The 12550-nt window shown below is 43.1% G+C and overlaps 1 protein-coding gene across 1 annotated transcript in view; it reads left to right on the forward strand.

The window, feature by feature from the left end:
- Positions 1-12550, forward strand: part of LOC126354749 (proton-coupled amino acid transporter-like protein pathetic) — a 219729-nt gene that overhangs the window by 199631 nt on the left and 7548 nt on the right. Inside the window, exon 9 of the mRNA XM_050004627.1 lies at positions 5246-5415. Coding sequence (XP_049860584.1) covers positions 5246-5415 — 170 coding nt within the window. The remainder of the gene's footprint in view (positions 1-5245; positions 5416-12550) is intronic.

The raw sequence follows: 12550 nt of genomic DNA on the forward strand, positions 1-12550 counted from the left end.
AACCTATGTCGATGGAAAATGCGCAGGACACTGGTCTGACTCATGCCACTCCCTCGTGCAATTGCGCGGGAGCTAATACGCGGATCAGCTGCAACAGCAGCAAGAACACTAATTTCGCACTCTTCCGTCATAGCTCGTTCCATTCTGTCTACTTGTTACACTACTACTTTCACGTAACTGGTTGAAGAGATTGTTAAATACTCGCAGAGATAGTTGACGTTTATTGGCATATCTTGCCGCATGCACTGTACAATAACGAACTGCGTTCTTGATACACCATGAGCATGTCGGCTTTTTGCATTGGTAAATCCCATCGTCTATTCACGACCTACTGCTTGCTCAGCTACACACTAACTGACTAGCAAATCGCAGTGCAACTAAAGAACGTACACGCACACAGCAAACATGACAGCATCGTACCTAGCAACTGCTCGGGTTGAATGGCACAAACGATTATTGGTGTGGAAACTTTTTAGAATATGGTCTCTCATAAACGACTCGCAACGAACTCTAATTTACTCTACTTTTAGTTCGTTAATGTCAATAGGCATTGTATCATTTAAAAAGTATATTTACACAAAAAATACGCTTTCTACGTATTAGTACACTCTATTCATTGGCTTACAATACGAGGTCCTGACTACCAATTTATTCTGTGAAAACCACACTTTCCATTTCTGCAATATTTGCGGTGCGTGTTTTATTTTCACTCTATTATATACCGTAACATCATATTGTTGGGACAACTCTGTTTATTAACCAAAGGCGGAATCTTGTTTGGTTTCTATACTTTCACTCTGCTATGTCCCATGGCACCATAGTTGGAGTAACTATGTACACTGACAAACAATATTCTTACTCCAAAACAGTAAAGTCAAAACGGCCTGTGTTGTCAGTTCAAAGAATTTGGTGAAGTGCCCTTGTTCAATGATTTCGGTATTCCGTGAATACATACTCTCTCGCGACGTTTGTGGTTAAAAATGTTATACAGTCAAAAAGGTCCTGTCACATTCACTCAGTGCACACTAGATAGAAAAACAATTCGCATTTTGACAACATTTCATTTACGTCTCTATGGAAAGACCTGCACTATTCTGTGGCTTTTATTTTCTGTAAGCTTCCGACAGAACTGAAAAGGTTGAGTAATGAATCCCAGATTTGAAAATCTGAGTTGATAAGCTTTCTTGTTGCCACGCCTATTGTTGTGTACATTAGCTCCTCACAGTAACTCAGAGGCCTACTGTGTCACATGCTACTTTTTTTTGTTTTCTTCCGACCTTCCTGTGAATTATTCAGTTGGGTGGCCAAGAGTCATGCTGGGTCCCCAGTCCATCTTGGTGTAGCTCAAAGCAGCTGTTGACGTTTATTTTCCACTGTGTTTGCGAATTAAATTAATTTCTTTAAAAAAAAATTCGCCTCTGCAAAGCACTACGTATTTTTTTTCTGTTCATTACCTAAACTTGTTTCGAGAGCTATGCAGCACCATTAGTGAGTCTTGTTTCATTTCTGTAGAAAATATTATACGAATTTCGTGATTGGTTTCCTATTTTAGGTCTAAGAATTTTAACATGTCCAGTTTTTCGACTAGTCACCTTCAGTTTCATAAATTCTACTCTGTAGGAATCAGCATGGGTTTCGAAAAAGACGATCGTGTGAAACCCTCCTCGCGCTATTCGTTCACGAGACTCAGAGGGCCATAGACACGGGTTCCCAGGGAGATGCCGTTTTCTTGACTTCCGCAAGGCGTTCGATACAGTTCCCCACAGTCGTTTAATGAACAAAGTAAGAGCATATAGACGATCAGACCAATTGTGTGATTCTATTGAAGAGTTCCTAGATAACAGAAAGCAGCATGTCATTCTCAATGGAGAGAAGTCTTCCGAAGTAAGAGTGATTTCAGGTGTGCAGCAGGGGAATGTCATAGGACCTTTGCTGTTCACAATACACAAAATGACCTTGTGGATGGCATCGAAAGTTCACTGAGGCTTTTTGCGAATGATGCTGTGGTGTATCGAGAGGTTGCAACAATGGAAAATTGTACTGAAATGCAGGAGGATCTGCAGCGAATTGACGCATGGTGCACGGAATGGCAATTGAATCTCAATGTAGACAAGTGTAATGTGCTGCGAATACATAGAAAGATAGATCCCTTATCATTTAGCTACAAAATAGCAGGTCAGCAACTGGAAGTAGTTAATTCCATAAATTATCTGGGAGTACGCTTTAGGAGTGATTTAAAATGGAATCATCATATAAAGTTGATCGTCGGTAAAGCAGATGGGCAGATGCCAGACTGAGATTCATTTGAAGAAACCTAATGAAATGCAATCCGAAAACAAAGGAAGTAGGTTACAGTACGCTTGTTCGCCCACTGCTTGAATACTGCTCAGCAGTGTGGGATCCGTACCAGATAGGGTTGATAGAAGAGATAGAGAAGATCCAAAGAAGAGCAGCGCGCTTCGTTACAGGATCATTTAGTAATCGCGAAAGCGTTACGGAGATGATAGATAAACTCCAGTGGAAGACTCTGCAGGAGAGACGCTCAGTAGCTCGGTACGGGCTTTTGTTGAAGTTTCGAGAACATACCTTCACCGAGGAGTCAAGTAGTATATTGCTCCCTCCTACGTATATCTCGCGAAGAGACCATGAGGATAAAATCAGAGAGATTAGAGCCCACACAGAGACATACCGACAATCCTTCTTACCACGAACAGTACGAGACTGGATGGAAGGGATAACCGATAGAAGTACTCAAGGTATCCTCCGCCACACACCGTCAGGTGGCTTGCGGAGTATGGATGTACACTCCTGGAAATTGAAATAAGAACACCGTGAATTCATTGTCCCAGGAAGGGGAAACTTTATTGACACATTCCTGGGGTCAGATACATCACATGATCATACTGACAGATCCCCAGGCACATAGACACAGGCAACAGAGCATGCACAATGTCGGCACTAGTACAGTGTATATCCACCTTTCGCAGCAATGCAGGCTGCTATTCTCCCATGGAGACGATCGTAGAGATGCTGGATGTAGTCCTGTGGAACGGCTTGCCATGCCATTTCCACCTGGCGCCTCAGTTGGACCAGCGTTCGTGCTGAACGTGCATACGGCGTGAGACGACGCTTCCTCCAGTCCCAAACATGCTCAATGGGGGACAGATCCGGAGATCTTGCTGGCCAGGGTAGTTGGCTTACACCTTCTAGAGCACGTTGGGTGGCACGGGATACATGCGGACGTGCATTGTCCTGTTGGAACAGCAAGTTCCCTTGCCGGTCTAGGAATGGTAGAACGATGGGTTCGATGACGGTTTGGATGTACCGCGCACTATTCAGTGTCCCCTCGACGATCACCAGAGGTGTACGGCCAGTGTAGGAGATCGCTCTCCACACCATGATGCCGGGTGTTGGCCCTGTGTGCCTCGGTCGTATGCAGTCCTGATTGTGGTGCTCACCTGCACGGCGCCAAACACGCATACGACCATCATTGGCACCAAGGCATAAGCGACTCTCATCGCTGAACACACTCTCCATTCGTCCCTCCATTCACGCCTGTCGCGACACCACTGGAGGCGGGCTGCACGATGTTGGGGCGTGAGCGGAGGACGGCCTAACGGTGTTCGGGACCGTAGCCCAGCTTCATGGAGACGGTTGCGAATGGTCCTCGCCGATACCCCAGGAGCAACAGTGTCCCTAATTTGCTGGGAAGTGGCGGTGCGGTCCCCTACGGCATTGCGTAGGATCCTACGGTCTTGGCGTGCATCTGTGCGTCGCTGCGGTCCGGTCCCAGGTCGACGGGCACGTGCACCTTCTGCCGACCACTGGCGACAACATCGATGTACTGTGGAGACCTCACGCGGTACGTCCACCCGGCCTCCCGCATGCCCACTATACGCCCTCGCTCAAAGTCCGTCAACTGCACATACGGTTCACGTCCACGCTGTCGCGGCATGCTATCAGTGTTAAAGACTGCGATGGAGCTCCGTATGCCACGGCAAACTGGTTGACACTGACGGCGGCGGTGCACAAATGCTGCGCAGCTAGCGCCATTCGACGGCCAACACCGCGGTTCCTGGTGTGTCCGCTGTGCCGTGCATGTGATCATTGCTTGTACAGCCCTCTCGCAGTGTCCGGAGCAAGTATGGTGAGTCTGACACACCGGTGTCAATATGTTCTTTCTTTCCATTTCCAGGAGTGTAGATGTAGATTCTGAAAATGCTATCACACGTTTTTCCTTAATCTTTTTCTAAATGTAGTTTCAGCTTAGCAGATGTCATAGTTTTTTGACATAAAATATAAAACCAACCACGAATGTGATACGTAAGTGTCGAAACGTGTTGGAGTAAAGAATAGAAAAGAGAAATACATTATGTTTTCGGAAGACTTAGTTTAAAAACGCAAATACTTTCATTGTCTCGTAGAGTCCATGTTACGACGAGCATAGCTGTAATCATGGTAGCATGGGGTGACAAATGCTACTATTTACTTGCCTCTAATACAGTTCTTTCCATCTTCCTTCTCTGTGGCGGACATGAGGTCACGCATTTACCGCAACAGCCAGGAGAACGTAACCAGTAGATTCCAATAGCATTGAAACTTCCTCGCAGATTAAAACTGTGTGCCGGACCGAGACTCGAACTCGGGACCTTTGCCTTTAGCGGGCCAGTGCTCTGCCAACTGAGCTACCCAAGCACGACTCACGCCCGGTACTCACAGCTTTACTTCTGCCAGTATCCGTCTCCTACCTTCCAATATTAACAGAAGCTCTTCTTCGAAACTTGCAGAACTAGCACTCCTGAAAGAGGTTCAAATGGTTCAAATGGCTCTGAGGACTATGGGACTTAACATCTGCGGTCATCAGTCCCCTAGAACTTAGAACTACTTAAACCTAACTAACCTAAGGACATCACACACATTAATGCCCGAGGCAGGATTCGAACCTGCGACCGTAGCGGTCACGCGGTTCCGGACTGAAGCGCCTAGAACCGTACGGCCACACCGGCCGGCTCCTGAAAGAGGGACGGGGCGTGAGTCGCGCTTGGATAGCTCAGTTGGTTGAGCACTTGCCCGCGAAGGGCAAAGGTTCCGTGTTCGAGTCTCGATCCGGCACACAGTTTTAATCTGCCAGGAAGTTTGAAATCAGCGCGCACTCCGCTGCAGAGTGAAAATCTCATTCCAATAGCATTGTGTGACGATCCCGACGACGCTGCTGGCGCGTTCTGAAACGAGTGGCGTGTTGCAGACTGGGCCAGGCGGTGAAGATCCTGATCGGGCTGGCCATCATGTTCACGTACCCGCTGCAGTTCCACGTGGCCACGGAGATCGTGCTGAAGATGGTGGGCGACCGCGTGTCGCAGAAGCGCTGGAACCGCTTCGAGTACACTCTCCGCGTCTGTGTCGTCCTGCTCACAGGTGAGTGTGGGTACCTGCTGGCAGGTCCGCAAGGTGGCGTCCTGACAGCTGGGCTCTGCTTCGGCAGCTGAGCACTCACAGTTCCTCTGTCCGCCCACCGATTGGAGTGCGTAATCCATAAACAAAGCTTAGTTCATTGAGAATAGAAGACTGAACAGAACAAAGAAGTCCAGGTACAATCCAGGGTTGAAATCCAATAGCCAGAACCCTTTAATCGATAGCAGATCATGCAACAGACTGTACTAACATAATCATGGCTGACAGGCTGGCCCTGTAGTATCACACACATGTTGTAACGTGCCGGGCTGAATCCTTGTATTAGTGTGCAGTGTTCCTGGCCTACCTTGCTTTGCTTATTCAATACTGCCTTCTCGTTAGCTGCGTCCGTCTCACCTAAATCACACTGCAATTAAGAAGCCAGGATCCTAGATTATGTTTTCCAAAATCAAAAGTCAAGACCGTATTCATTGTTGAACACATGACAAGCACAGTGCGATTTATTTGTTATGACTCACACATGCAATGTTCATGTGACCAGGCCTCTTAAACTTAATAATCATCACTTTAGGCAGGTCAAAAACTTTCAGTCTTTAACAATGTTCACAACACGCGTTAAATGTTCAAAGCCGAATACAATTACACATTTTTGGTACCGACCGGAAAAGTTAAACTTCTGTTTCAAGTATTATCACATCACATTCCGGCACCGACTTGCCGCACTTTTGCTCCATGAGAATCTAGCCGAGAACTAACCGAGAACTGCACCAGCTCGGACCTTATATAGACGAGTGCTTGAATATTTGACTATTTCTGTCAATATATTGCAGTTTATAGTTTCCCAGGGTTAAAATGATCCTTTCTAATTGATTTTGAAGTTAACTATTGGGTTTTATTACTTAAATAACACGAGTGAGCTGTATCAATTTAAATACGCAGAACTAACATACGCATCCGCAGTGGGAATTCCCGACTTATAACCATGGCAGCTCTCTTGAACAATAATTTTTAACTATTCAAATTTACTTAATTCTTTATTAACGCACTTACAAAGTTGAAACTGGAGTCATTTTACGTAGAAAAATATAGGCAGCAAAAGTACCATAACAGATCTCGGAATTATTCAGTAGTTTGGTCACAATTGGCACTGAAAGTCATACAGGCTACAGATTTCAAGTCTTAATATCTATTTAACTAATAGACTTTAGGTTAATTTAAACACTTTCTTGGAATCAGTGAAATTTAGGCTTTCTTTTGGATGCAGTCTTATAGCTGAATTTGATCTATTAGTTCACTCAAATTTTTCTTAATATGTATTGCACAATATACGTAATTGTTCATAACTTTTAACAGGATGAATTTCCAATAAAACTAATTAGCTCATTACTTTCAGAATAGACATTAGAATGTACTGAAATAAGAGATTTTATTTAAACTATTTCTGAATTCTGTGCTATGAGGCTGAAGACCATAGAATCTGTAGTCGGAATCTGAGTAATGAAATGAAAAAAAAATTAAAATTAATTGCTTAACTAAGTTACTGAAGGAGTGTAAAACCAAAACACGATAGCAGTGGGCAACCCTGCTTCGTTACAGTGTCCCAGGTAGTGTCAAATGCAGCGCCGCTAAGGCGATGTCGAAACCGGCCGTTGGTGGGGATATTAAAATTGTGGTGAATATTACAAGCAGGCCGGTGTGACCGAGCGGTTCTAGGCTCTTCAGTCTGGAACCGCGTGACCGCTACGGTCGCAGGTTCGAATCCTGCCTCGGGCATGGATGTGTGTGATGTCCTTAGGTTTGTTAGGATTAAGTAGTTCTATGGTCTAGGGGAGTGATGACCTCAGGTGTTAAGTCCCACAGTGCTCAGAGCCATTTGAACCATTTTGAATATTACAGTGCCACGTAAACAGTTTAATATCAGTAGATGGTAAAGTAAGTATAGACACCAACTTCTAGCAAAATTTTCTTTATCAACGCAAATTTTATCGTAAGCAAGCTGATGATTCACGTATCATCTTCAAGGGGACTGGTAGAAAAATATTTTCATTCTGCTTTGCATAATTCTCTTTCTGCTTCTTTCGTATTAACATTAACGTCAACTAAAAAGGCAAAACAATTACGGAAAAAGATAGTTTATTAACAGAAGAGAAACCCATCTGATGAAAAATACTCCTTATTAGCGGTAAGATTAAACCGGAAAAACAATAATAATTTATTATAACACCTACTGTGGGAGATTAAATAAACACATCAGAGAACTGAGCAGAATATTAATTAACGCAACCAACGTCAATGGGTTTTGAGACTCCCTACTTGTTGAGTTAAACTGTAACAGAATACATGAGCACACCTCACTGTCCTTCCTCTCAGTTCAACATCTACCAGGAAGAGACAAATTGCATCTACCTCTTCTGTTTTAATTTATTTTAAAACAACTGAAAATGAGACGGCGTAAGAGATAAAATTCCTCAATTCAGCTCCTAACTGACGATAAAGTGTTCCTGACAAGAAAAATGAAGAAGCAAACTTGATATAAAATTGCGAAAGTAAACGAAAACTATTTTGTCGCTGCCAACGGAGGTGTCACATATCCCATTCGACCATGAGGGCTATCCCTGTCAGTCCAAAAAGTTTCGAGACTGGGTAACAGAAACTTTAGAAAAAAAGTTAAGACAGTGGTTTTAATTTTTAGAAATTTTACACAGTCTCTACCCACTTGAGTACAACGAACAGAACGCTCAGACAACAATATGAAACCATCTGTAAAAATACGTCTTTTTAATGTTGTTCAGGCAAACCTACGTTTCTAGCATTTGTACAGTTAGAGAAAGCTTTTGACAGTGTTGACTGGAATACTCTCTTTTAAATTCTAAAGGTGGCAGGCGTAAAACACAGAAAGCGAAAGGCTATTTACAATTTGTACAGAAATCAGATGGCAGTTATAAGAGTCGATGGGGATGAAAGGGAAGCAGTGAGACAGGGTTGTAGCCTCTCCCCGATGTTATTCAATCTGTATATCGAGCAAGCAGTAAACAAAAGAAAAATTCGGAGTAGGAATTAAAATCCATGGAGAAAAATCAAAAACTTTGAGGTTCGCCGATGACATTATAATTCTGTTGGAGACAGCAAAGGACTTGGAAGAGCAGTTGAATGGAATGGATAGTGTCTTGAAAGAATGATATAAGATAAACACCAACAAATGCGAAACGAGGATAATGGAATGTACTCGAATTAAGTCGGGTGATGCTGAGGGAATTAGATTAGGAAATGAGACACTCAAAGTAGTAAAGGAGTTTTGCTATTTGGGGAGCAAAATAACTGATGATGATCGAAGTAGAGAGGATATAAAATGTAGACTGCCAATGGCAAGGAAAGCGTTTCTGAAGAAGAGAAATTTGTTAACATCGAGTATAGATTTATGTGCCAGGTAGTCGTTTCTGAAAGTATTTGTATGGAATGTAGCCATGTATGGAAGTGAAACATGGACGATAAATAGTTTGGACAAGAAGAGAATAGAAGCTTTTGAAATGTGGTGCTACAGAAGAATGCTGAAGATTAGGTGGGTAGATCACATAACTAATGAGGAGGTATTGAATAGGACTGGGGAGAAGAGACGTTTGTGGCACAACTTGACAGAAGAAGGGATCGGTTTGTAGGTCATGTTCTGAGGCATCAAGGGATCACAAATTTAGCATTGGCGGGCAGCGTGGAGGGTAAGAATCGTAGAGAGAGACCAAGAAATGAATACACTAAGCAGATTCAGAAGGATGTAGGTTGCAGTAGATACTGGGAGATGAAGAAGCTCGCACAGGATAGAGTAGCATGGAGAGCTGCATCAAACCAGTCTCAGGATTGAAGACCACCACAACAACAAAAATGTCGTTCAGCTCGCGCTTCACATTGGCTCGAATGTGGTAGGTTTGCATTGATAACACCAAGTCTTGGCACCGGGATGATATTTTTTTTTTCCAGAAATCTCCGGCAGGCGTTCAGGCGTCGTTGGTTTTGTTCGGGAGCAAAATGAGGGCGATAAACATTGCACACGCTTTCGTCTCGTTCAGAGCATTCTGGAGAGCGTACTCAGTACTTAATTTAGAGATGTTGCGACCAGCTGAAGTCGCTTATAGGGTCGGAACTTTTTGCATGGTCGGTGTATGTCATCTGTTAATCTTAGAAGTCGGCCCCATTAGCGCAAATTTCTCATATATATCAAAGGATCATCAGATTTGGCACATATATATTTCGGAAACGAACAAAAATATACAATGAATTTTGTTTTTTGGTGAACGGGAATCTCAAAAAGTATTTTATTCATACCTTTTCATAAGTGCTCATTATGTCCCCTTTGAGATCCACGGTATATGTCAATGCAGTATTCAAATTGTTCACACACTGCGAGAGCATGTCTTGAGTTACAGTTTCCACAGCTGCTGTTATGTGATATCTCTGTTCATTCATAGTTGTTGGTAAGTGAAGGACGTAAATAGAGTGTTCTACATCTACATCTACCTGGATACCCTGAAAATCACATTCAAGTGCCTCGCAAAGGGTTCATCGAACCACCTTCACAATTCTCTATTATTCCAATCTCGTATAGCGCGCGGAAAAAAAACGAAGAGCTATATCTTTCCGTACCAGCTCTATTTCACTTATTTTATCATGGTGATTGTTTCTTCCTATGTAGGTCGGCGCCCAACAAAATACTTTCGCATTCGGAGGAGAATGTTGGTGATTGGAATTTCGTGAGAACATTCCGCCGCAACAAACAACGCCTTGTTTTAATGATGTCCATCCCAAATCCTGTATCATTTCAGTTATACTTTCTCCCCTATTTCGCGATATGCAGAACGTGCTGCCATTCTTTGAACATTTTCGATGTACTCTGTCAATTCTATTTGGTAAGGATCGCACACGGCGCAGTAGTATTCTAAAAGAGGACGGACAAGCGTAGTGTAGGCAGTCTTCTTAGTAGACCTACTACGTTTTCTAAGTGTCCTACAAATAAAACGCAGTCTTTTGGTTAGCCTTCCCCACAACATTTTCTATGTGTTCCTTCCAATTTAAGTTGTTCGCAATTGTAATTCCTAGGTATTTAGTTGAATTGACGGCTTTTCGATTAAACTGATTTATCAGGTAACCCAAGTTTAACGACTTCCTTTTACAAGTCATGTGGATGACCTCATACTTTTCGTTATTTAGGATCAATTGCAAATTTTCGCACTTACAGATATATGTTATAAATCGTTTTGCACTTTGTTTTGTTCTTCTGATGAATTTATTAGTCAATAAACGGCAGCGCACTTACAGATATATGTTATAAATCGTTTTGCACTTTGTTTTGATCTCCTGATGAATTTATTAGTCAATAAACGGCAGCGCCATGTGCAAACAACCTAATACGATTCCTCAGATTGTCTTCCAAATCGTTTATATAAGTAAGGGACAGCAGAGGGCCTATAACACTACCTTGGGGAGCGCCAAAAATCACTTTTGTTTTACTCGATGACTTTCCGTCAGTTATTACGAACTGTGACCTCTCTGACAGGAAATCACGAATCAAGTGTCGTAACTGAGACGATATTTTACAAGCACGCAATTTCGCTACTGCTTCTATGGTACAGTGTCAAAACCCTTCTGGAAATCCAGAAGTACGAAATTAATTCTTTTGTAACCCCCCACAAGAAGTAATCACATACAGTTAGGTCCGGTGACCTTGGAGGCCAGAAATGTTAGGATGAATCATTTGGTCCAGTGTGACCTGTCCACCGTTCAGTAATCCTTTGATTTAAAAATTCCCGCACTTCCAGAGGCCAGAGTGTCGGTGCCCCATTCTGTTAGTAAACGAAGTCATTTGAATCAGTCTCCAACTGTGGGAAAAGGAAGTTCTCAAGCCTATCGAGATATGTTCTTCCTGTAACAACGTTCACGGCAAAAAAAAAAAAATGGACCATACGCCTTTTCCTGTGAAAATGGACAAAACGCATTTCATTTTAGAGAGCCCCCCTCATGTTGTTCAACTTCCTGTGGTTGTTCTGTACCCCATATTCTCACATTATGTCATTTCAACTTTCCATTTAAATGGAATGTCGCCTCGTCACTATACTCTAAGCGTAGAAGAAAACTATCACCCTCCATCTTACGAAGATCGAAATTACAGAACTCCACACGTTGTTGTTTGTCACGTTCACGAAGACCTTGCAGTATCTGAATTTTGTAAGGTTTCATGTGTAAACGTTCTCCGACAAAGGGGAACATTCTCAAACACTGCGTCGGCAGTACACGTCAGACGGACATCGAGGGCATGTTGAGCTGTCGAGTTGCACGGCGAACGGATTTCCGCGGACTTTTTGTGAAACTATGGAGGATGTGTTCGACGTCTGTGTCAGTCATTCGGGGACGGCCCGGTGATTTGCCTTTACAGAAGCAATCTGTCTCTCTGAATTGTTCATGTCACCATTTAATGCTCTGTGCTGTAGGAGAATCCACACCACATCTAGTACGACAGTCACGCTTAACAGTTATTCCTGACCCGCACTGCGCAAAACGTAGAATATTAAACACTTTCTGTTGTCCCGAAACAGTTTTAGTAGAACTGAAGTGGACGCACAGTATTTTTACAGAGTCCAATTTTTTTATCCAATCCAGTCTACCTACCATCACGAAAGATGTTGATGAAATAATGAGGACAACACAAACACCCAGACCCCGGGCAGAGAAAAATCCCCAACTCGGCCGGGAATCGAACCCGGTACCCCATCATCCAGAGGCAGCAATGCTAGCCACTAGACCATGAGCTGCGGACGTAATACACGACGGTTTGTTCTGTCCAATAGTACGTTGCTCACTTACATCTCTAATAACATAAGAATTACGACTTTTATGAACCGGATGATTCTTTTTGGTACACGTTGTATCAAAAGGAATCATTATATATATAGATTAACAATGATACAGCCGAAAGTATACGGTGAGAGAGACAATAGGGAACGTAAGAGCCACCATTGACTGCAGTATGAAATATGGTCCTAGTTAGTAGAAATGTAATTGTAAAGTAAGCTTTCCTCTTAACTTCCCTTCTAACGGGGCTTAAGTGTCTACAGAATTGAAGTCAGGTGAGGTTGAAGACCAAGGAAGAGAC

This window comes from Schistocerca gregaria, chromosome 3, assembly GCF_023897955.1.
Source record: "Schistocerca gregaria isolate iqSchGreg1 chromosome 3, iqSchGreg1.2, whole genome shotgun sequence".
NCBI classification, from domain to species: Eukaryota; Metazoa; Arthropoda; class Insecta; order Orthoptera; family Acrididae; genus Schistocerca; species Schistocerca gregaria.